Consider the following 25,950-nt stretch of genomic DNA (forward strand, 5'->3'; position numbering starts at 1 on the left):
GTGTTAGAATCCCTTCCAATTATCCAGTAGTCAGTCTCCTTATAGTGACAACAATCACCACTTAAAATGTCTGAGTGCTATTTTTTAGTAATGTGGCATTTGTTATTAGGGAAGGTCAGGAAGATTATAAAAACCACTGTGGAGCTCTTAAAATATTTCTTTACCTTTTAAAAAGCATCCATGTCACTAAGTATTCCTTTACTTCCTAGTTGAAGATAGACAGTTCCTCTTTCTCATAATGCCCCAGGAGAGGGAACCTGGGCTGCAGAAACAGCAGCAGCCCAGGGAATGGTGAAATGTGCCTCTCCCTTTTGCTTCTTAATGGTGCATCTTGTCATTATAGGGAATCTGTCACCTGCACTATGGTGTATTTATCTGCTTTTAGCGAAATAATCAACTAATTTAGACATTCAGTACAAAGACGTCTACACAGGACTGAGTGCTCTGATTTATTGCTTCATCATATGCTTAATACCACAACAGTACCATCAGGTAGCTTGGTGAATATGCTAGATAATTCATGCTCGTCCAATAGCAAATACTGCACTAGACCAGTCCTCCTCGAGGCATCCTCTTTTCTCCACCACAAGAGAACCAGGCTGGGGAATTCCAGAGGATTATCTTCAAATCAGCTCAGCCTGCCTGCCCCCACCACAGTTCAGGCAGCCAGTACCAACACAGTCTCCTAATTTCCATCATGATTGACACCAAGATCTGTAGCTGGGATAGAAATAGTTTCCTCAGGGCCAACCGTTTTCTGTCAGAAGGTCAATTACAATTGCTCAGACCTTGCTGATCTAAAAGTTGCTTAAAAAAGACAAAGTAAAGATTGAGTGAAAGCAAGAGGCACTTATTGTCCAAATTGCACTCTATCAAGTATTCCCATTAATCAGCAATTGTAACAGGATGTCCAGAATCCTACCTCTTACAGCATTCGGTATAACCACCCTTTGACATTTTATACATGGCTTAATTCCTGTGTGTATTAGGGTATCTCAACAGATCAGCACCTGATGAAACATCAGTCAGCTGTGTTACAGTAGTTGACAGGGATTAAAGGTTTTCTTGCTAATGCTATTCAGTGCTTCATTTGTGCCAAGGCTTGCCGGGGCTGAGCCCCAGCACCTCTGGGCTTGCTGCGTCAGTTATGAAAGTAAAAAAAATTGCTTGAGCCCCAGCACCTCATTGCTTGAGCCCCAGCACCTTGTTCATTACAAATTAAGCACTGATGCCATTAGATAACTTCTAGGTTAGTCTCCAAGGTCAGATGCAGTAATATAGTTTAAGAGCCAGGCAGCATGCTGGGAATGACAAAAAGTTCCATTATCCTCAGCACCATCATGAGTGCACCTCACGATCCTGACTGGGATTGAATCCACTTCTGTTTCAAATGTCTGAAACCTCTCTCTAACCATAAATGAAATAGGAGATTGGTAATATAGTTGTTGGTACAAAAGACAAAATAAGCTTTAAGAGAGATGCTAAATGCCACAAAAACAACAAACTAAATGCTTTGCCCATGAGGTCTTTGGAGTTTACGGGCTAAGGTATCCTTTGCAAAAAGTAGTATATGTACACGTAATAAAATACTGTTTTCCTAACTTTTGAGTGCTTGGCTTTGTAACCTTAACAATATTCTTTTAATGTGGTTTTTAAGTGTGTGATTTCTTATATTTTAAAAAAAAGCACACTGAAAAAAAGATAAATTCCATCATGTAGCACCACATTGACACCCACAGGGGTCAGCAGCAGGACTGGAACCTTTAGATCCTCTGCTCAAACCTTCATCTCTTGTGCTAATGGAGTAATTGATAGCAATAGTGGGTTGTCTGCCCCTGCAAGAGAGGGGGGATGGGACACATTACCAGTAGGTTTTATAAATATTTGCTGATATCAGAGCAATAGTGAAACCCAGGAATTTTGTGTTCCATTCCAGGCTCTAGAGGGAAAGTGCTATGGTGGGTGCAGACTCTTCCCCAAGTGTGACCTCTCCTGCCCCATCCCTTCCAACTTGTCCAAGTCCTTCTTTTCTGCACCCCTGTTGCAAAGGCACTAGAGCATCTCAAAGGTTTCCAGTACTTTTAACATTGTCAGACCAATTTATTTTTCCCTAGCCTTATTCTCAGAAATGGCTAACATATTTTGTCTGAAATTTTCAAAAAAAATATTGAGGCAGTAACCTGGCATGGAAGATTTCAACTGAAGTGATAGAATTTGGCCAAGTTATAAGCAACTGAAAACAAAGTCATATAATGGAAAGTATCTGGAAGCCTTAATAATAATAATAATAATTAATAATTTATTATTTATATTATTGAAGCACCTAGGAGCCCCAGTAGGATCCCATTGCACTGTACAAACATGTGCTTTCAAATTAAGTATAAGATGAGAGAAAACAGAGGGATACCGACAAATTCGGGATTACGAGGAAATAATGACCTATTATAGTCCAAGACAGACAGACACAGAGCGGGGGAAGGGGTATAACATACAAGCAGAGTGATCAATGTGATGGCAGCAAATGGGATACTAGTTCCACAATTATTTTTTTTGCGGGGAGAGGGTTATTTAGGAGGGGAGCAGCTAAATGTAAAGAAAGGGGAAGGAATTGGTAAGGAGGGCAGAAAAGGGAACAGGAGGAGGGACAGATGCAGAATGAAGCTGAAGGGAAGGGATGGTGAGAAGTGAGGAGAGAGGGAGGGTTGGAGCAAACAGCCAATCAGAACAGGGCAGAGAAAATCATAGTGTATTCTACAGTGGTGACTGGAATGTCCAGAGGTCCAAAGGTCCCTGCTCCCTCCGGTGGAGTTTCTGTCTCCTGATTGAGGTGTTATTAGAGGAGGTTTGGGAACAAATTGATAAATTAAACAGTAATAAGTCATCAGGACCAGATGCTATTCATTCAAGACTTCTGAAGGAACTGAAATGTGAAATTGCAGAACGACTAACCGTGGTATGTAACTAGCCATTTAAATCAGCTTCTGTGCCAGGTGACTGGAGGATAGCTAATGTGACTCCAATTTTTTAAAAAGGCTCCAGAGGTGAGCCCAGCAATTACAGGCAGTGAGCCTAACTTCGGTACTAGGCAAATTGGTTGAAACTATAGTAAAGAACACAATTTGTTGGGGGAAGATTCAGCATGATTTTTGTAAAGGGAAATCATGCCTCACCAATCTACTAGAATTCTTTGAAGGGGTCAACAAGCATGTGGACATGGGTGATCCAGTGGATATAGTGTACTTAGGTTTTCAGAAAGCCTTTGACAAGATCCCTCACTAAAGGTTCTTAAGCAAAGTAAGCTGTTATGGGATAAGATGGAAGGTCCTCTCCTGGATCAGTAACTGGTTAAAAGATAGGAAACAAAGGGCAGAAATAAATGGTCAGATTTCAGAATGGAGAGAAGTAAATAGTGGTGTCCGCAGGGGTCTGTAGTCCTATTTAATTCATAAATGATCTGGAAAAAAGGGTAAACAGTGAAGTGGCAAAATTTGCAGATGATACAAAACTACTCAAGATAGTTAAGAGTAAAGCAGACTGTGAAGAGTTACAAAGGGATTTAATAAAACTGGGTGACCGGGCAACAAAATGGCAGATGAAATTCAATGTTGATAAATGCAAAGTAATGCACACTGGAAAACATAATCCCAACTATACATATAAAATGATGGGGTCTAAATTAGCTGTTACCACTCAACAAAGAAATCTTGGAGTCATTGTGGATAGTTCTCTGAAAACATCCAGTCAATGTGCAGCAGCAGTCAAAACAGTGAACAGAATGTTGGGAATCATTAAGAAAGAGATAGATAATAAGACAGAACATATCATATTGCCTCTATATAAATCCATGGTACGCCCACATCTTGAATACTGCGTGCATTCCCCATCTCAAAAAAAGATATATTGGAATTGGAAAAGGTTCAGAAAAGGGCAACAAAAATTATTAGGGGTGTGGAATGGCTTCTGTATGAAGAAAAATTAATAAGACTGTGACTTTTCAGCTTGGAAAAGAGACGACTAAGGGGGAATATGATTGAGGTCTATAAAACCATGATTGGTGTGGAGAAAGTAAATAAGGAAGTGTCATTTACTCCTCATAACACAAGAACTAGGGGTCATCAAATGAAATTAATAGGCAGCAGGTTTAAAACAAACAAAAGGAAGTATTTTTTTTACACAATGCACAGTCAGTCTGTGGAACTCTTTGTCAGAGGATGTTGTTAAGGGTTCAGAAAAGAACTAGATAAATTAATGAACAATAGGTGCATCAGTGGCTATTAGCCAGGATGGGCAGGGATGGTGTCCCTAGTCTCTGTTTGCCAGAAGCTGGGAATGGGTGACAGGGAATGGATCACTTGTCAGAAGATAGGATAATGGGCTAGATGGACCCTTGGTCTGATCTTATGTTCTTATATCTGGCTCCTCTCTGCAGCCCACATGGTGGGAGGGAGGAAAGGTACTGCATGGGTTCACAGTGTGAGGGTCTCCCCAGCTCAGTTTTGGGTCCAGCAGGGTACTGGCGGGGGGGAAGTGTGGCCATGGCAGGGCCTCATTTTACTCCCTGCCTTACGGTGCAGCAATCTGCTTTCACTGCTTCTGCTTCTACCAGATAGAGTCTCTGGCTAGAAATGCACAAATCAGTCATCCAAATAACCTTAGCTCTGGCCTGTTGTTCCATCATGCAATAAGCATCTGATTATGATTAATGTGTTATTGTAGCTGTGCAGATCCCAGGATATTAGAGAAACAAGGTGGATGAGGTAATATATTTCGTTAGACCAGCTTCTGCTGGTGAGAGACAAGCTTTCAAGCTTACACAGAGCTCTTTTTCAGGTATGGGCAAGGTACTCAGAGTGTCACAGCTAAATACAAGTTGGAACAGATTGTTTAGCATAAGTAGTTAATTCGTATTGTAAGAGACCATTCAAGGTGAAGTGGCCAGTTAATACCAAGCTCATCATCAGAACCAAGCTCCCCACAGAACAGAACCCACCAACTCAAAGTGGCACCAGACCCTGCCAGAACAACAGATGCAAAACCTGTAGACATGTCTCCACAGCAATGACAGTCAATACTTACTGACAACACACCTTTCAAGATCTACACATGCCTATCACAACACGTGGTATACCTCATCTAGTGCACTAAATGCCCCAGTAACAGCTATGTCGGTGAAATGAGACAATCACTATACTCTTGAATGAACTCACTGAAAAATGATAAAACGCCATAGCACCCATTCACAAAGCTATCACTCCATATCTGACCTCTCAGTACTTAGCCTAAAAGAAAACCTGCAAAACCTTCATGAGCCTAGGAACTTAAATTCATAACTATAAATCATGAACTCAATAAACACACTGGATTTATGGCTTATTTCAACAACCTGAAACCCACTTACTCCCCTTTTTTGTCCTATAATGGCAGTAGTGATAATTGGCCACTTCACCTTGGTCTCTTTCACTAACAGCAGGTGGTCCAGTAAAAGATACTATCTTACCCATCATGTCTCTTTGATTATGACTCAAGCATTTTAGTGTGTTTGGACCCATATTAGATTGAACTGATTTTTAAAGACACATTATGGGTTTTTTTCCCCCCTCAAGTTAACAATAAAAGACATAATTAAAGACGGCTGCCAGCTTCCATTTTACTTAATGGGATGGAGGCCACTGGCTACCCTCTGTTAACAAAATGGGCATTGCCCCCTATTGTTCCCAATGGAAATAAAGCCAAGCTACCCTCCATAAAGGTGGTAGCCCTCTATGATTTACAGAGGTGAAGATGAACAAGTGAATGGAGGCCGTGGCCATCTTTACAGTGGGTACTCAGCTACTTAAAGGACTGATTTTTAATTAAGTTTACCTCATACATTCTCAGAAAATTCATTCTATACCCCAGATCAGGTGCGGTAATTTTGGGGAGGATATACTTTATTTTTCATACATAATGAAGAAGCAGAATACTTTCTTTAAGTGCAACTCAAGTTAACTGTGGTTGGAGTTGTAACTGGGCTGCCATGAAATATATTGTTTCTCTAGAGGTGGCCCTAAAACCAAACTATAAGTAAAATAGTATAGTACATTTTGGAACTACATAAATAATAGCAAAAAATTCTAGTCCTAAAAAGATTATTAGGATATAGGGTTCCACCAGAAATAAAAGGGAAACAGGTAAGTGGGTATTGGGAGTGGGCGGGTGCATGGGCAGTCCTTTGCTTATGTTGGGATTTTTAACTTATGAATGGGGGCCTGCAGCTGTAGTCTAGAAATCTAAAAAAATAAACAAACCAAAAAAATATTGTAAACAGAAGTAGTGAGAAGACTCAATTCAAAAGTGTCCTAAACAACAATGCATTTTATGGACTGTCACACAGTTGTGAAAAGCAGAAAAGAATTAAAAAGTCACAACTTGTTAATTTAATTTAAAAGTTTATTTTATTCACTTACTTACTCATATTAGTTCAGGTGATTATATTTAACTTTACATTGTTGTACTGAGGCCACTAATAAACTGTACTGCATTTTTACTTTAATACAGTTTTCGTTATTAATCCTGCAGAATTGTATCTCTAATTTAGACCCCAGTTCAGCAAGATACTTCAGCACATATCTAATTTTAAGCACATGAGTTGTCCCCAAGAGGCTAGCTAGTGAGATTATACATGTGCTTAGGTACCTTACTGAACTGGGGCCTTCATGAGAATTCAGGTAAAATTTTAACACCAATAAAAATGTGCATTTTGAAAACATGTGTACTGTGGTTAAAAGTAGGCTTTGATTTTTTTTCTGTAATGCTGGTATTTCAGAGTATTTTCCAGATGTGCATTAGTCCTCATTTGCTATGGTTAAAGTAACTGAAGATGAAGCTAATATTTTTCGCCAACCAGCTGTTAAATTCAATGCAATTTATGAACTACAGGTTTACATGACATAGGTATCTGAAGTGGGGGTTTTTCTGTTTATCATTTTGAAAACAGAGTTGTAGGTTGAATTAATAATTTTTTCAGAGTCTGAAAATGTGAGCATGTGTCTTATTAAACAGGCTTTCGGTTGCTTTCACTGGTGGAGGGAGGCATGGGGAAGCTTATGTGGAGCTAATGACTGAAAAATTTCTTTTTGGCCCTAATGTTTTAGGGTTCTGCTACCATGTCTTTCTAGAAGGGGACTTCCAACCCCAAGAACAACTGAGCAGCCAGTCATTAGGGGAAAACATCACACTCGCTCAAGGTCGAGTGAGCATTCTAGTATCAGACCATTATGCTCTGTACATCATCTAGTTCCAGGAGGGTCGGCGCCACCTTCTCCACTTCTGACAAGGTTCCTATTAAATGTACAGCACAGCATTCATGTCCTACCTCCCAGATGTCACTGTGGTGTTGTACTTTCCCGAGTATATACGGTGCATTCACTCTTTCTAGCACGGTACTATAATCCTTTCTCCATGGTACTTACACTTCTCCCATATCCTCTACTCCGTCTATCTTCACTGTCTAGATGGTGCTTTTGACTGTTGAATTATATAATTATGGAACATGAGAGTTAAAATTTGACTGTTTTGTCCTTCCATTGTTTTGTTTATGTACTCATATGAAAACATGCAAAATATTTCATTTTGAAAATGTGCTGTAAATAGCACACAAACAATTTCCACACAATTAACTCTTGCTTTACAGCAGCAAGTTAAGAGAGAGTCATTTTGCCTATGAAATGCTAAAGGTCACCATCTGTAATTTGTTTAATTTGTATTAATTTTTTTCAGATAATAGCAAAATTTGAGAAATTATGTGTAACTTTAATGTATTAGATAAATGTAACATATTTAGAAAATATAATACTGTACCTGGCAATGAAGTTTAACAATTAGGCCTTGTCAGTAATCAAGCTTTTTCTCATCTATGTATTTTAGCTATAGTATTCCAGGTTACCAACAATGGCCTTAGGAATTTTATATGTAAATTTACTTGAATTTCACAGATATCTGGTGTGTTAATCTGCTAAACTCAATGTGTCTAAAAGAAGCCAACCTATTTAGAAATTATGCGAGTTAAATTCATCTTTCCACACAGTCAAAACAAATGAATTTAGAATATCTACTTGGGTAAGAGTATTAAAGTTCTGTGGAACTGCTCTAAGAATTTACACCTATTACCAAATACACACACTACAAAAATTAACAGAAGCGGTGCCAATAAACAACTACACTTCAAAAGAAATGCTCAGAAAAGCCACTTTACCTCTAACATTAGATACTTGCAACTTAATTGTCTGTTGCCCTGCACCATGTTAAGTTTGACACTAATGAAAACTGAGTATAAAATGTTACCAATCAGAATGGTAGTATTTTACACCCCTTTGCATTGGTGGAAATGACTATACAAGGTGAGAGACAATGGTGAACCAGGCCCTTAGACTCCTGTCTGCCATTTGCAGTTCCTGCCTAGAAACATTGAATAATTTGGAGCTTGAAAATATTTTTCCTGAGTTGAAGACAGTTAGAGAAACTAAAGATGAAGCACTGTTAACTCTCCAGGCATTGAGGACTGTATGAATAGGACAGTATAGCATACATAAAATTTCTGCATCTTCCATATACGCATTTTAATATAGGCATTATCTTTACCACTCAAAATGTATTGATTCAGATTTTATTTGGATTATTTTATTTTATCTTCATTCCATCTGCAGAATACACCAACAAGGAAGTCCAACTCAGTCACCTCCTGCAGACACATCATTCAGCAGTCGTAGGGGAAGACAGCTTCCGCAAGTTCCAGTAAGAAGCAGCAGTGTAGAGCAAGGTATCAAATAATGAGTTTATCATAATTCAGAATCTTGGATTTCCTTCCTTACCTTATTTTACTTTGTCTTTGGTAACAAAATGTTCAGTGCTTTATTTATTTCTACCCACAAAGGAAGATATTTGAATAAAAGAATAATGGTAGATTGGAAAGTATTGTAGAATTTGATTGGTTGATTGTTCTATAGTCTCCTGGCTTGGCTTGGTTTGGTTTTTGCTGTGTACCTTAAAATTTCTATTGCAAACATTCCATTATCTTAGTACATACCGACCCATGACCACAGATTTAGTGTTCAGGTCACAGAGCTCAGTGATGTTACTTCTAATACCACCTTGCTCATGTTCTGTTAAGTTGGACTTGTTGGGTGAGATTAACTGTTGTGCTTTGCTGACAGAAACTGATGAAAGTCAGATAATGTCAATCTCTTTTTTGTTCCCTGAGTCAGACAAAGGCCTACTGAACAGAGTGAAACCACCTAACATTAAAAATGTGAAAGCATGGGTCATGAACTGGTGCATGTTTAAGGGAACAGGTGGTCAAGCAAAGAGAACTTTTCCTTGTTGAACAGTGCAAAGTTGAGCTAGGTTGGTGTGAGAGGTACTGTATCCAAACAGATCAAACAAGTGTTAACATGAGTGTTTCCTTTCCCATCAACATACTGCGGCTTGAGTGTTGGTTACTATATTAAAACAAAATGAATTTTAAATATGATTTAATTTCATCCTGGGAAATATGTGTAATTCAGTTTTCTCTATTATTCAAGCAACTCTGTCAGTGCATTGACTACATCTGACAATTCAAAACTCAAATTACCGATACTGCAGATCTTTCCGCTAAGCAGAAACTAATGCATGTAAGAACTTCTAATGTTTGTACTTCCTGCGTTTCCTGAAATATTGTCAGACACCTCCCAGAGCAGACAGTGTTGTTCGCTTTGACTTCTTTACCAAGCTAGGCGTACCCTATACTTCTTTGCATGATAATGAATTGGTTGACTGGTTACATGAGCTTTATGGATGTGAGCCATCCTAAAAGTATCGTTATAGTACACGCTCACTGACACATGAAAATGTTTTCCTCTTCACTATATTTATTTATTGTGAATATTCAATATACTTTACTGAGTTTGACTGGTGGACTAACTCTGAATTTTATATTCAGTTCTTCTAATTATATCTCTGTAACAATGAAGGACTCTCTTCATTGTAAACTGGTGGTGAACTACATGTGCAGCTTAAATTTTTATGTTGCCCAGTGTATCTCTAAGTTCGGAGCTATGTAAGAAGGAAAGTATGATATGATTTCATATATTCTGTACATCATAATTCTTATGTGATTCCTGCATTTGAGACAGTACATGGAAAGGATATACCTGATCTATCACTTTTATTTTGACTAAGTATTTTTCTCTAGTGGATATTCACTTATTATCATTATCACTAAATAATGTGTAAGAAATAACATTCTAATTTAAATTATGTTGACAGAAATTTTAAATGAATGCAGAACCTTGTATGAACTGTGAGACTGAAAGGAGGGAGATTGCAGTTACATAGCTAACAAGAAAAAGTTAAACAATCAAAACTGAAGCTAAAATTAGCATGTGTTCAGAGGATTATTGATATTACAAGCACATATGAAGTAGAGTATTGATATTTCAAGCTGTGAATACTTATTTACACTGGTGATTTATCCTCTTGCGTCATAAGTATGCAAGGGTTAGCACATCCGTTACTCTTGCTATTACTCTAGGATTGTATGTTATATCCTTCATGTCAGTGAACTGACAATGTGGCTGGAGGCTGAAGAGAAGAATTCTTCCTTTACATACTGATTTTCTTTTCGTTGTGTGATTGGGTTGCCATTTTATTAAAGACATCTTTTCCCATTTTTTTCCTCTGTTTAACTTATGATTGTGGTTGAGAGCGACTAGGTACCTCTTTGCAAACACACATGAAAAATGTTACTGTTTAAATGTTGTTGGGTTAAATACAGACATGATTACATATAAATTTCTCTGACACTCAACTCGATGAAATGTAGGCCATAAAACAAAATACTTGCTTTAATTCATTGGATCAAATTCTGCCACCTGGTACAGCTGTCCAACCCAACCCACATCAAGCCAATTTCAGTATAAAATGGAGTAACTAAGAGTACAATTTGGACCTAATTTAGGGTTTAATCCAAAACCTATTGAAGTCAGTGGAAGATTTCCTATTAATTTTAATTAGCATTGGATAGGTCCATAATGACTTCAATTCACAGTCAACAGGGCTACATGAATGTGGATGGTGGCAAGATCCAATGCAATCTGTTAATGTTGGGGGAGCTGCATTTCTGGGTTCAATATTCTTTGCATTTCCTTCAGTTGTAAATAAAGCTGTGTAGTGTTGGGAAACACTGGCATCCTGCACTGAAAGAGAATACTGTATGCTATGATATGAGTTTATGGCAGGTCATGTTAATTCTCCTGAACTAAGAGGGGTGAATACAAATGGTTTTACAGTTAAATCCATTTTGCAGACTATAATAACCATTGTAGAAAGGTTATAGCAATATATATCTACTGTAAGTGATATAATTCATTATGATTTTGCATAGTCAGAAGACATACCAGCCTTCAGTAAACCAATTTTAGTATTGTGTAAAGCTCTTGATGTCAGAGAGGGGAATGGATATTGGAATGAGAGGTTGGTGGCAGTTTTCTTTTTTGTCTTGACAAATAATGTTATTGTGGAACTGTTTCTTCTGTAGTAAATTATGACATCCATGCTAATACCTCTTTTACAGGATTTACGCAGTATCTCAGAAATTCAGTTTTGGTCATCATTAAGTTAGGACTGAAAAAAAAAGTACCGGGTAGTTCTGATTTATTGTCCTTATCAGACAATGACTGATAAGTTAACACTCCCGGAAGCAGTTTCAATTTGAAGCTGATGGAAAGCCAACTTTTGAGCAAGTTTGTCAGTTTAGAAATGCCCATAACAGTAGAAATACTACATAGAAAATCCTATCGAAGAAACCTCAGAGTAAAGGATGGTGACAATCCCATTGCATCATAGAGGCAGGGTGATACCTGTGGTCAGGTACAGAGGAGTTCACAGAACACAATTTTACAGGTAAGGGGAAAATTCCAGTGTAAGATATCTTTTTATTCTGAAAACTCCAAAATGGCATAATTTAAAAAAAAAAAAAAAAACTTTGGGGGGCCTTTAGTTCTAAATGGGGATCAGTGGCTTCATGTATTTTTTTTAAATTATCTACCAAGTTGTTTATTTAGAAGAGCTATAAGACATGCAATAGTATTTTTCAACCCATTGCAGTATGTAAAAATTTTAGCGCTTGGACTCAAGGCTATGGACTTCTCTCAAGCAACAGAAATTTGAGTGAAAGTCATGATAATATTTGAGTCAAGTGTGTATATCTGTGCATTGAAATGCAAATATGGACCTTGATATGCAACTATGCCAGCTGTATCATGGCAAAGATTTCCAGACTCCCGTAATCACATGGATCTTATTGCAGGATCAAGGCCTGAGAGGTCTGCAAGTGAAAACTAGTCTATACAGGTATCTTTACATAATTCACATTTCTAAATATCTGTAAGTATTTGCAAACAAGCTACCATGCAGTGGTCATTACCCAGACTTGTAGTATTTTGAAATATATCGTTTTTCTTTCCTTGTTTTAATTGGCAATATTAAAAAAGGATATAAAAATAACATGAAGATTTTTCAACTCAGTGGTTAAATTAATGAAATTCTAAGCCCTGGCAAAGAAGAGTGTGTGCGTTCAACTTGTCACGTTGTGCTGAGCGATTGTAAAAGGCTTGAATCACTCTGTTACTACAGAACACAATGTTTAAGTGGCAAATAAAGAGTGGAGTTGCTGCATTAACTATGAATTTCTCTACTGTTGTATCATAACTTTTTATACATTTGCATAGATTTTGTGAGTCTGTCTGTCGTCTTTACTCAGTCCTTTCTCTATTGATAACAAGAACTGAATTAATGGGAGTTTGACCTGAGTAAGGATTTCAGGTTGAGCCCATACATTGTTATTTTGTAACTATTCACCCTTATTGTTCAAGGAAATTTATACAAGCTGGTGTTCTACAGCAGTTTTTTCCTAAGGCCGTCGTTAGCTGAAGTAGGTTGTATTCTGACAAATGAATAACTGAGAGGCATGTGGTTAAGAAAAGGTGTGTTAGAGCTTATTGAAATTTCAGAACCAATGAGACACATGGATGATTGTGCACTAATAAATTTGTTAGTCTCTGAGGTGCCACAAGTACTCCTTTTCTTTTTACGGATACAGACTAACACGGCTGCTACTCTGAAACCTGTCACGGATGATTAAAAGGATTATTGAAAAGTAGTTTCCATAATAAATACAGACAAACCAGATCACTGTCCCTGTCCTCACTCTCATTTGACTCTTGACAAAATGATTTATTTTTCATTTGGTTAACAACGTGGTTTCACATTGCATAGTTCTTATAATGATGCAGTGTGATATTAGATTTAATGTTTTTTTGTTTCTTTGTTGTTTTAACATTCCTGACCTATTGAGTTGTACCAGTTTACACTTCCATAAATAACTTTGTGCCTGACCCTTAGAAAAATCTCCCACCGGAGAAAGTCAGAACAGTGCCTGAATAAATATTGCAGGAAATGACCCTGTACTAACAGACATCTAAACCATTTGGCTTGAAATTTAGATTCAGGTAGGACAGCAGCTTTTTATCCAGAAAGTGGTTACAAAAATTGTCTCGATATCTTTCTTTAAAATCAAGATAGTTCTTTTTTATACTGCTTGAGAGAAGACTATTTTCCGTGTCTGAAGTAAAACAGAGGAATGTACTTAAAGACATACGAATGAATTTTCTGACAGATGATGGTATGCAATAATCAGAAATTAATTGTATTGTATATATTTTCAAGTTAACTCTTAAATAATGACTCCATCTAACCAAGGGGCCTCTTATTTGAAAAGACTTTAATATTGGTGTTAATGTGGTATGGGTACAATTTATATAAACTGGATTGAAAAAAAATTGATAAAATAGACCTATAAAGATCTTCATTGCATGAAGGAAGGACATATACTGACAAGTTATTTTCATTGTTACCTGTGGACAAACAATGATAGAATTTCATATGAAAGAATTGCAATATTGTTAAATAATAAAATTGAGTTGCAACTATAGTTCTCAGTTAGAGAATACAGAATATTGGTTTCTGCAATGCTATTGCAGCCAATGGGCATTTTTCTTGAGTTAGGGCTGCAGGATTGGACCCTCTCAGTTAAATTCTGCTCTGAAGTACACTGGTATAAATTCAGAGTAACTAAGAGCAGAGTCTGAGCTTTCTAACAAGAGGCTAATAAAAGAGGATACTATTTCAGTTTTCAATTCCCACCTTTTAGCATTGTTTTTGTTTTGTCTTCATGTCCCTATTTTCATTTAAAATTGTTAGATGGCATTGCATATTCAGAGCCAGATTGTGGAACCTTCACTCACGCTGAGAGACACTCACTCACATGAGTAGACCCTTTGACTAAAGTCAGTGTTGCCAGCTCCCACAATTTTATCTCAAGTTTCATGGTATTGGGTGTTTTCCTTAAAGCCCTGTTTTCTAGTGTCCAGTGATTTATTGAGAATTGCAGCTTTTAATTAAAAAATAAGTTTCTCACCCATCATTGTGGAGAAAACATGAAGTGAGTTTACCCTTGAGACTCAGAAATCAGAAGACAAACAGAATCCAAAATTTATTATTTAAAAACGTGTCTCCATTTTGGGGAGCCTGACTCATGTTTTTAGAGCACTTGGGGTTGGCACTACTATACTCAGCAGAAGAAGCAAAGACTTCACAATCTGACCATCAGTAACTTCATTGTTACTCATAGTTTTAAATAAATATTCTGCATTTATAATTTGTCATGGTTTATCATCCTGATTTTCCACATTACTTTTATGTATGCTCTGATACAGCCTATTGTATGTGCCATTGTCAAATGCAATACATTTCTTTGTCTAACTTTAAATTTGCTGATTTCTTTCTTTTGTTTCCATCATTCCATGCATTTAATTCATTGAAGAACAAGAGAATTATAACTCTTCCTCAAAAGGTAAATATTCACGTACATTTTACAAACACTTGACAACTGTGAATTTTATCTTTCTCCCCATTATTTTCCATGTTAATACGTTTCATTCAGTCATCAATGAAAATCAACTAAAAAAGTTCCATCTCAAATATCTAGCTGTTATCTGGTTTATCCCTCTTTACAACTGGAAAATTATTTGATGTGTGATCTCAAATTTCTGATTAAAATGGTGCATAGTGTATTTAACCTGAGTCCCTTGATACTATGTGCAGTAAAGTACGTGCTACTTTGGGTAGAAAGTCAGTCCAGAGGCCCAGGTTGTACCTCACCCCAAGGTCCGCAAGTTGGCTCTGTGCATGGTTTCCATTAATCACGTAATGGCATGTGAAGGCACAGAGGAACAGCCATGGCACCATCCTGTCCTCTCCTTCAAAGCCCCTGGACAATGCTTCATAAGTCTGAGGTCAGACAGGGGGAGTGGTTGGAGAGTGGAATGGACAGAGGGATGACAAACATTATCCCTCCTTCAGATGCAGGGAGATTCTGAAGAAGGATAGTACAGTTTGGGGCTGTGTTGTATATTCTTGGCATGAGGATCACCACTGCCAGAGAAGTCCTTAGTAGCACAGCTCCTATGGAGCTATGCTGCCAGGAAGCTACCTGGGAAACACAGAGGCACCCCACATGGTTTTGGCCTCCCATGGACCCGCCATGATCAATGTTGATTTCCGTGGTTTATTCCAGGAAGGGGAAGGGGAATCATACTTTGCACCTCTCCGAGTCAGGACTACGTGGGGGTAATTCTGGCTTTTTCTGAAAGAAGGAATGATTCAAGACAAAGTCTGCTTGAGGAGACAAAGAAGAATTCAAATGAACAATATTTAACTCTGACAGTAAAACATTGCACTAAAGAAACATTAATCGTAGTGATAAACCCAAATTAGAACATTAGATTCAAGTCCTCCCAGACTCTGGAAAATTCTGATCTGAATCTAAACTTCATAGGCTGTCGCCCAACCATCAGAGATCTGATCAGACTGGATATTGGATTTGAACCAGAACAGCAAATACTATCTGCTTTGAGGAAGTTTGGGTCTTAATCTGAATCCCATCTCCAAAGTTCTAGGCCATTTTGTACTAACAGTTCAGGACACAATGCTGTACAGCAAGTTTTTAGTCTTTTCATGGTATATATTCAACTTTTATTTTTTACCACCTGAGAAAGTGCCATAAAAAGAACAACCAATTCACTTTGTTCTGTGTTCACTTACTTGGTTTTCACAGAACATACTGTATATGGCCCAATCATTCAGTACTTATCTAGACAAAATTCCTATTGTCTTCAATGACAGTTTTACCTGGTAAGAACTCCGGCATCCATTCTCATAGAGGCATATTTTCACCATGATCTGAAAATAATTCAGTGTTAAAGGAACACTGTCTACTTTCTAAGGTCCCCATGCGCAGACAGAAGTTACATCAAGGTTTGTATGTTGTTAGCAGGCCAGCATTTCAGTATTGCCAATCCTGTGGCAAGATTGGCTTAAAAATCATGAGTTTTTTTTAAGGCTCATATTTTGGACTGTTTTCTGATTTGTAAAGACAGAGGAGGTATCACCCCATTTCTGTGTATGTATATCAGGAAATTCAACCTAAAATGAACAGTTGGAGGACCTCCTTCCTTTTTTTCTGGCTGATAGATGAGACACTTCACAATCTTCCCCTGATCGCTGGTACTGCCTTCGGCTCCCGCTCAAAGCCCCATACCTTTAGTGGGTGTTGCCTCCTGCCTCACACTCTCTCCTTCTGCTTGTGACTGCACCTGTCCAGCTCCCACTGTAGGTTCAGTTTCACAACTCTGCTCCTTCCCATTCTCTGGATATTGGAGCAGCTCCTGCCCAGTCAAACCCACCCCTCACACACGCGACTGCTCTTGACCAGCTCCCCTCCATACAGGAGCTCAGCAGCAGTGGGGAAATAATAGACTCCTGCGGCTGGAGAGGGTGGGTGGATATGCTACAGGAATCACTTCTTTCCCTCTTCTGACTTCCCATAGCTCTTCTCCTCATCAGCACAACACTAAGTGAATGAGGGGGCAGGTGGGAGCTGCCTCTGCTCCTTTTTTTGTAAAGGAGGGAGAAGAGATTCCACAGTAGATTGAGCAGTAGCCTTTGCTGGTGGCAGCCAGGCCTGCAGCCTAGTGCCTGTGATACAGGCTCCCAGTTGTATTCTCCGGTTGCTGTGGCCAGAAATGCAACATTATTTATAGGTCAGTCAGAAATCCAGAGCTATGAGGAGCTTCTTACAAGATCAAGAGGAGACACTATTACTGTTATAACACCATAGGACTTGTAAAAAAAATTACAGTCATTGGTGAGAGTGATGTTTTCCACATGCTAGAGCCGTCTTGCATTACCACAAAAAAGTTCCATAATCACAATGACTTTTTGAAGAGCACTGTTTCTCTTTCTGTCATATAAATGCAACAGTATGCACTTGTGTGGAAGAAATGAGACATCTAGTGGCCAAGGAGAATGGGAATTTTTTCAACCAGTTGCAAAGAAATTCTCTCATTTTCTTATATTAACAATGTCCTGGCCAACATAGGGAGTGAGTATGGTACTGAACCTGATGTATCTAAAAAACAAAAACAAAAACCACCACCTTATTACTAGAAAGTACATTACAAATTTAGATCCACATACCTTCTGGGACCAAAATAGGCTATATTGTTCTATAGTCCCTAAAGACACAAACAATATAATATTCTTCTTCAAACAATTAAAAGTTTTACCATGTTGGTAAATAATAAAAATGACTTTCAATTAGTCTTAGACTCCTAAGTGCCTATGTTACTTTTGAAAATCAGATTTAACCTCTGAAGTAACTTAGGTGCTCTTTGAAAATTTTACCCTAAGGTTTAAAGGGCAAAAAATCAAAGGGGAATATTTGATATCTACTAGGTAAGTTCTACAGCTCCCAGAATCGTGTGGCCAGTCTCTGCTAGTCCTAGCTTAGGTTGAAGCAACCTCGGGCAGTTCTACCCTATGGTCAAAAAGAACTGTACACTCACCTAAGGATTAATAAAACATGCAGCGCAGCCACAACTCCTTCCCTACCTCCTATACCACAGCCTGCAGATGGGCTAACACAGGAGCCGTTATACCAGCTCTATGCTGCTGCGATGCCAGAAACCCCATCCGTGGAGTTACGAGGTCCTTTTGACCACAGCAGCAAAGCTGGAGTGGAATTGGGCCCAAAGTTCTTAGAGCCATTCTGCCATTTTGATTCCACTATCTGTGACTTGGACTGCTATTCACGTCACACTAAGGGAGAGTTAACCTGAAGTGAATGCAGAATAGTTAAAAATAATCTTCAAATGGTTTCAGATTAGTCCATGCAGCACTCTGAAGTCTTTGAGTACTGGTGTGGGTAGTAAATTTGCTTTGTGTTCATTATGTACACTCACCAGTGTTAGAGTTCCTGCATTGCTTAAATGGCTCACAACATTTATTTATAGGAGCATAAAACTGAGTGCTAATACATAAGATATTGAAAGCTTACATGTAGACTGGGGCAGAGATTGCCTTCTTGTGTGCAGGTGGATGATCCCTAGCATTTTGGGTGGTACCAGATTACAAATAATCTTAATATTTAAGTTTGGAGTCGGAATAACTTTTCATTCATTTTTCCAATGAGTGTTTGAATATACTTGCTTTAGCTCCCTCCCTTCCAGATGGTTAATTAATTATTATTCTTAGTCCTATTTGAGTAGCTGCTATTAGGACAGAAAGGGTAGCTGTATACAAAAATCTGTAATTTCATTGGGGATCCTCCCTATAATAGTTAAATTTGAATGCAAGATAACTATATGAATCATCTGAGTCCAAAATTATCAGTTTTATTACCATACATTCTAAAAATGTATGGAAGGCAATATAGTTTGTACAAGAAACTGAAGACTCTATAGACCTAAATTCGTCCAAAATAAACTCCTTTTTCAAATGTAAAATGAAAACCATCCAGAGAAAATGAGGGTGAACAATGACGGTTGTAAAATAGTAACTAAATACTTCATTCACTAAATTCCACAACACTTTTCAATTGAAATATTTGTAAATTATTCACCCAGCTCTCATGAACATAAAACTGAATCTGATTTTGTTTTTCATGAATATCTTCATTACCTTCTCAATATGTTACTTGGCTGATTGAAGAAGTCAAAGGAGAAAAAAAATATCATGCAGAATTAAAATAGTAAATTGAGGAATATTTATTTTGGGTCTGATAAACAGTGAAATTGGTATTTATTCTCCCAATACCATATTTGGGGCACTCTCATTAATGATATCCCACATTCTTAAAGTGCTAGAACAACTTTTCAATGTGCTAAATTACTCTTCAGAAATTGCCTTCTCATTGTCTATGTTCTTTCTTTTATATATACTTTCCTTCAACAATTTGAATAGGAAATTGTCTAAAATTATTCATGGATTCATAGATTTTTACTCGAGAAGCTATTATGGTTATCTGGTGTGAGCTCCTGCATAACAAAGGCCAAGTCATTTCACCCAGTGATTCTTTGCATCAACCCCATATCTTGTGGCTGAGCTAAAGCATATTTTAGAAAGATATCTTCTTTTGATTTGATTTAAAGACATCATGTGATGGAGAATTTGCCACATCTTTTGGTAAGTTGTTCCAATGGTTAATTACCTAACTGTTAAAAATGTGCACCTAATCCCTGGCCTTAATTTATCTACCTTCAATTTCCAGATCTTGTGATACCTTTATCTATTAACAAGTCCTGTGTTATCAGAAATCTTCTCCTCATATGTAGGTAATTATAGACCATGGCCAAGTCACATCTTGTCATTCTCTTTGATCATTCCGCAAGATTGAACTTCCCAAGTCTGTCACTGTGAGGCAGCTTTTCCAGATCTTGAATAATTCTTTTAGCTTTTTCTGAACCCTTTCCAATTTTTCAACAACATTGAATCTGGAATACATACACTCCCTGGAATAACTGTTCCTTTTGAAGTTAGATAAATTGAGTAGTGTGTGGTTTTCAATGTATTTTGAATGTCCTAAAACTGAAGCTCTGTTTTGCAATGTATATTGAAGATTCCTAACACCTCCCTGGTGTCCTTGGCCAAAATTTCCCTTGCCCGCTAGTGTTGTTCTGTTTCCTGGATGGCTGTTAGTCTCTACCCAAGAGATGATGAAATTTCAGTATTATTGTATGTGTATAGTTTGTGGAATGTTCTTTAGCTTGGAATCTGGTGAAGGACTTGAAGCTGGCCACTCACCACATCCTGAAATAGCAGTATCCTGTGTGGTGATGTTGTCTTTATAATAATTCACTGCTAAAATAATTGTAATTCCTCTTTCACATAAATGTGTGTGTTTTTTTTAATGTTGCTCATTGCCAGGATTCCAAATCTGCAAAGTCTGCATAGTGTAGTCTGTCTATGTTGGTTATTGGTGTATGTGAAAGAGGTGCAGGAATAAAAGCGTAAGGTGGGGAATCATAAGCTAGTGATAGAAAAGAACCACATCATCTTCTCCATACCCTGCTAATGCGATATTGCTACCTACCATATATTCCTTAGTATTTAGATAAGGCTAGGTCTCAATGCCTCACACATTGGGAAGATCACAATTTTTCATGGGAGATTGGTCGGCAATCCAGTGGGCCTTACAGTTAAATGATTCCTGATACATTACACAAATTTTCTTCAGCTACATTTCAGCCTATTACTCTCACTTCTTGATATTTACACCCATTATATAACTATAAAATACAAGTCAGTATTTCCAGGCTCCTAATCAGTTTATATCTCTTCTTTGAATTCCTTTTAATTTGTCAACACATTTCTTGCATTAAGGTTCTCTGAAACGTAAGCAGTACTAGGTATGGTCTCTTTAGCATTTGATACTGAGGAACTCTGCTGTCTCCTTGGTCAGTGATATGTGACCTGATATTTACAGCTCAAAACCCCCTTTGTTTTCTTGGTATTCACATAGCATTGCAAGATCAAATTTAGATTGTTTTGCTTTATCACATTTAGGCATATTTTTAAAAATATCTTGGCTTATATTTTTGCAAGAAGAATCTCGGTTTATTATTTCCTGCCCGTATTTCTACCCCTTTGTACTATTTTCATGTCAGCATTGGTGTTTGCAATCCCTCAATTTAATAAAATCTGCAAATATAAATTTATATGTAGTTTATCCCCTCAAATTGTTAGAGATGTTAAATAAATCCAGACACAAACCCATCTCCGTGGCACTGCCGATTATCATTACTGGCCTTCGTTTGCAGACCTCATATGGTTTTCAACCTATACTATTCAGATTAGTTCAATTTGAAGTAATTTTAAAATAAGATGTCATGCACTATTATGTCCACATCTTTACTAAACTTCAGGTATATTGCATCTATTGCATTCTGCCCATTTACTAATTTTGTAACTTGGTTAAAAACAAAATCTATTGAATTTATCTGCTATGGTATATTTTATATATGACCATACAGTTTATTGCTCATGGTTCTATTGTTCTATAGAGGCACTGGGGCATTTGGAGGGCACTCCGCCAAAAATTCATAGCTGGCATAGTCCTTTAAGGGCTGTCTTAAGTTATAGCAATTCTTGGCCTGCTCTAATTTTTTCCAGGGCTGGGACTAGAGCAGTTGCAGCTTGAGAATAAGAGAGCTGTAACCAACTCCCTAATATGTCTTCATCTCTTCCGCTCCTGCACTGAGCAGATATTTGTGCCAGAAAGATTCCGGCCCACTGGGAATTTGGATTTAATTTTTGTTTTACACAAGCAATTTAAACATACAGATACTATAAATACCACAAACTAATACTTGAGACTTGTTTTTCTTGTGATGAAAATCAAACAAGAAGTATATTTAATTTTAATTATAGCTTGTTTTGTAACAATAACAAGAAATATTTCCATCTTTCAAATTACTATTTATAAACCATTACAAATTATTATGATGACTTACTCTTCCACTGCATACATACCACTTTTTCTTATTCTGTATACTCAAATTAGAAGTCCAGGTATGTAGTTTTACTTCCAACATCTGACAGGATTCAATTCTGAATTTTCTCGGACACATTTAGACTACTCTGCTGTATTTGGGTCTCCGTTAGTGCAGAAGTCCACCCACCTGGTCTTGACTGCATGATGAGAGCCTTATTTGTTAACTTATCTTAATAAAATAATGTCCAGTCATTTCTAGGTAAAAATGTACATAAGCCAGGGAATGAACTGAACAATATAACTGTATGTCTTCCCTTCCACTCAGTGAGCAGCACAACACTGTGTAAAATATGGCCTAAAAATGTTAGGTAACAAAAGTTACCAAAAATAATGAAAAGAGAAAATTCTTCAGGAAATCCTTGGGATACATTGGCAGCACAGTGACCTTAACTCTTAGGGTTCAAACTGCCCTTGGATGGTTCATTTGACTTTAGGAGGAGCCAAATACTTATACATGCAAATGCAGAATTTCTTTATGTTAATGGGCAACACATATATAATGTCCTGTGCAACACATTAAACATATATCCTAAGGCTAATGTTTCCGAAAGAACTTAAGGGAGTTAGGTTCCAAACTTCCACTGAATTTCAGAGGGAGTTAAGAACTTAACTTGCTTAGGTACTTTTGAAAATCCCAACCCAAATCTTTCTACAGGAATATATAAGCAGTAATCTATTAATACAGTGACATTTTACTGGTATTGGTTAGTTTAAGGCTTATATTGAATTCTACTTCCTGACTTAGTGGGATAAGACTGGCAGGGCAATCGCTACACCCCAGGGTCCAAGTTGGTGAACAGATGTGCCTCCTTTTCCTCTCTCCCTGCTCAGAATACATGTAGAGATCATATGTTGGCAGGGGCTGGTGCTGGAGAGCGTTGAGCACAGTCACACATTAGCTAATTCAGGTGTATATGGTAGGTAACGGAGGGAGCACAAATTGGCCCCAGCAAACCCCTCTCCTTGTGTATTTAAGCATTCTTGGGCTCAGAACACCCATTCTTGCTACTTAAAGCTGTCTTGCCCTGTGCTTTAGTTGGTGTTGTTATTAGAGCAGGGTTACCAGGGTTTCTCTGGATCTGATCCAATTGCCTTTTGAGGTTAGAAAGCATTTTTTAATCTCTTCTGGACAAGACCGGTAGAGGTATCTGGTGGGTTTTTCATCCTCCTAACAGCATCCTGGAGGTATGATACGTGGGGGTAAGAAGGGTAAAAAAATAAGAGGATGAAGCAATGTATGTCAATAAATATTGTCACAAATTGTAGCCAGTGCCCAGCATGTAGAGTTTCAAAAGGCCAGCTCTTGGGGGTGAACACAACCATGGGACCCAGGAGAGATACGAGAAGGTATTAAATCTTTGCAGACTGGGTTCTCTCGTGTCTGTACGGTCATTTCCACCTTCAGTAGGTGGTTAGTGGGACCAGACAGTGGGCTGAATCGTGAACTGAGCAGGGGTATTTAGCAAAGGGAGCTTGGCTTCATTCCTTAGTGGTATGGTGAGAGGCCATTCAACCCCACACTGGACACAGTTGATGTCTGGCCATTTGGGGAGTCATTCTGTCCTTATATGTTAAAATTGATAAAGTTGAGGCCTGACATTTTAAATCCTTTCACACGACTGGCATAATGCTTCTTCATGTCCTGAGTAATGGGAATCATTGTTCTTCAGCTCTCACATAGTTTACCCAGGAAGAGCCTGAAAACCCCTTATAATAAAAGATCTGGGCCTAGACCTGCAATCCCATTGTGAGTAGTCCACTTGACTTCACAAGTAAGAGCTTTAGAATTTTCCCATAGCCATCTGGCTAACAGAATACCTCTGAGCTATATATCTGTGGATTTTGACCTCTACAGCTGCTGAAATGCGCTATGTGGACTCTCATCAAATAAATGTAAAGGCCAAAAATAATTGTAATGCTTTTTTTTTGTGGGGGAGGGGAAAATAATAAATAAATACATACATAAAGATAGGTTTCTCCAAAGTACATTAAAATCCTGATAAATGAGTATAATATTAAGAAGAGATATAAACAATTAATGTAATTGACATTTTTAGACGTATGAACAGTTGTCTGTGAAATACTACAACCAGAACTGTCAAACTGTGCTTCCTTTTGGGGAAAGTGAATGAGAACTAACCATACAGTCCCAATGAAAGTTTCCTAGTGCAGTTCCCCTCTCCTAATATGTTATAATATTGACTTCTTGCCTGAGTCAGTGGGTGCTGATGAGACTTGGGATATGTCTACATCGCAAACAAAAGGTGTGTTCTTAACTTGGTGTAGCTAACCCACGTTAGCAAACTCAGGTGAAAATAACAGTGAAGACATAGCAACTCCTATTTAACTTGGGTTAGCAGCTTGAGTTTAACCTGCTCCCCTACCCCAGGTTCTCAGTTAAAAGCCAAGGTGCTTTGTCTTTATTGCTATTTTAACCCTAGTTAGCTAACCCGAATGAAGAACACACCCATTTTTTGCAGTGTAGAACTACCCTTAGTGTGGGATTTCTATCAGGTGTGGCTTCCACCACTGAACACAGGTTTCACAAGGGTGAAACTTGGCCCCATTAAAGTTAATGGGAGTTTTGTCATTGACTTCAGTGTAGCCAGAATTTCACCCATAAAGTTGGAGTAGCACTTCTTACTTTGTGTAACTATTACTGATGATGAGGTTAGAGGTCTGTGAGTCTAATGCTTTAAAATGTAAATTAGTGTATACTCTTAGTGCTCAAGGTTGCTAAAAAAAAAAAATTCCCCAAACCCCAACCCTCTGTACTTACACAAATTCTGAAAGGACATATACCATATTTCTCTTAGAAGCAGCTGTACATTAAATGTTCATGTGAACTCTGGGTTACCTAACAACACTTTTCCAATTACATAACCAAGTAACATTTTTGAATCTTCACATCTGATTGAACCTCCTTTCAGAACATTCAGTTAGATGCATAACAGATATGTGTTTGTTTATGCATGGCAGACAAGCTACAAAGTACCATAGTTGTATTTTATAGATAGAATATGCATTTTACACATATCCTGTTTAGGAATATAAGAATAATGAATCAGTGGGCTTAAAACCATTATCTTAAATTATGCACAAAACCAAATTTATCATACAATTTTAATTCTATTCACAATCCTCACTGGTAGTTCTCATGTAAACTTAAATAACTATCAATTCCAGGCATAAATACTGGGATTAAGATGTCAGTCCTTGGTGGCACATGCAAAATAGGTAGGGTAGTGACCTAATTTAATCCTCTCATTTCTCCCCACAATTTATTGCAGATGCAGAATAAAAGGCCATCTTTAAAAATTTAATGTAGAGAACTCAATTTTGCCCTCAGATACCTCCATGCAACTTCCATTGAAGTCAATTGGAGTTGTATTTGCATATCTGATCGTAAAACTGGACCCCTACTATTAAGGTACACATTTCCCAGCATAATTAGTAATCTAGAATACTCTGTGGGCCCAGTGTGGCATTCTGCATGTCTAGGATTTGCCAGACTGGGCCCTCCATAATGTGTGGATATTAAAGGTTACTACAACAACCTTTACTTTTGCATTTCTTGCCTTTAGAATTTAAAATTATAACTATATCAGATCATTAATGTAATTTGTTTTATTTAATTTTCCCATTTTTAAAAAATAAAAGTAGAGGGAAAGGGATGTTCAAAATTGTGCCCCGGTGCATTTGCTTGTACCCAGCCAGCATATAGAGACATTCCATGGTTTACACGCTCAAGCGCAATAGATAGGTAGGTGCACAATCATTGTTTGGGCAGTTGCTCACAGTTTTGAACAGCTGACCTAATCTTCATACTGATTTCTGTATATTTCTATACTTGCAAAGAAAAAAAATGTAGGCATATATAGAACTCCACAATAAAACAACAACACAAAGTCCGACAGCCTCAATATCTAGAGAGACAAAGTGGGTGAAGTAATATCTTTTACTAGACCAGCTTCTGTTGGTGA

General features: G+C 37.8%; 1 protein-coding gene across 41 annotated transcripts in view; it reads left to right on the forward strand.

Annotated features, from left to right (window-relative positions):
• The window catches only part of RIMS1 (regulating synaptic membrane exocytosis 1), a 507,401-nt gene that overhangs the window by 368,293 nt on the left and 113,158 nt on the right, over positions 1-25,950 (forward strand). For 25 of the 41 annotated variants that reach the window (XM_073336446.1, XM_073336400.1, XM_073336430.1 and 22 more), the window contains 2 exons: positions 7,134-7,316; positions 8,685-8,797. In XM_073336446.1, coding sequence (XP_073192547.1) covers positions 7,134-7,316; positions 8,685-8,797 — 296 coding nt within the window. Of the gene's footprint in view, positions 1-7,133; positions 7,317-8,684; positions 8,798-25,950 lie in introns of those variants that run through there. The other 16 variants (XM_073336415.1, XM_073336434.1, XM_073336418.1 and 13 more) reach the window with 2 other exon arrangements.

The sequence above is a fragment of the Lepidochelys kempii genome, chromosome 3, assembly GCF_965140265.1.
Source record: "Lepidochelys kempii isolate rLepKem1 chromosome 3, rLepKem1.hap2, whole genome shotgun sequence".
In the NCBI taxonomy this organism is placed as follows: domain Eukaryota; kingdom Metazoa; phylum Chordata; order Testudines; family Cheloniidae; genus Lepidochelys; species Lepidochelys kempii.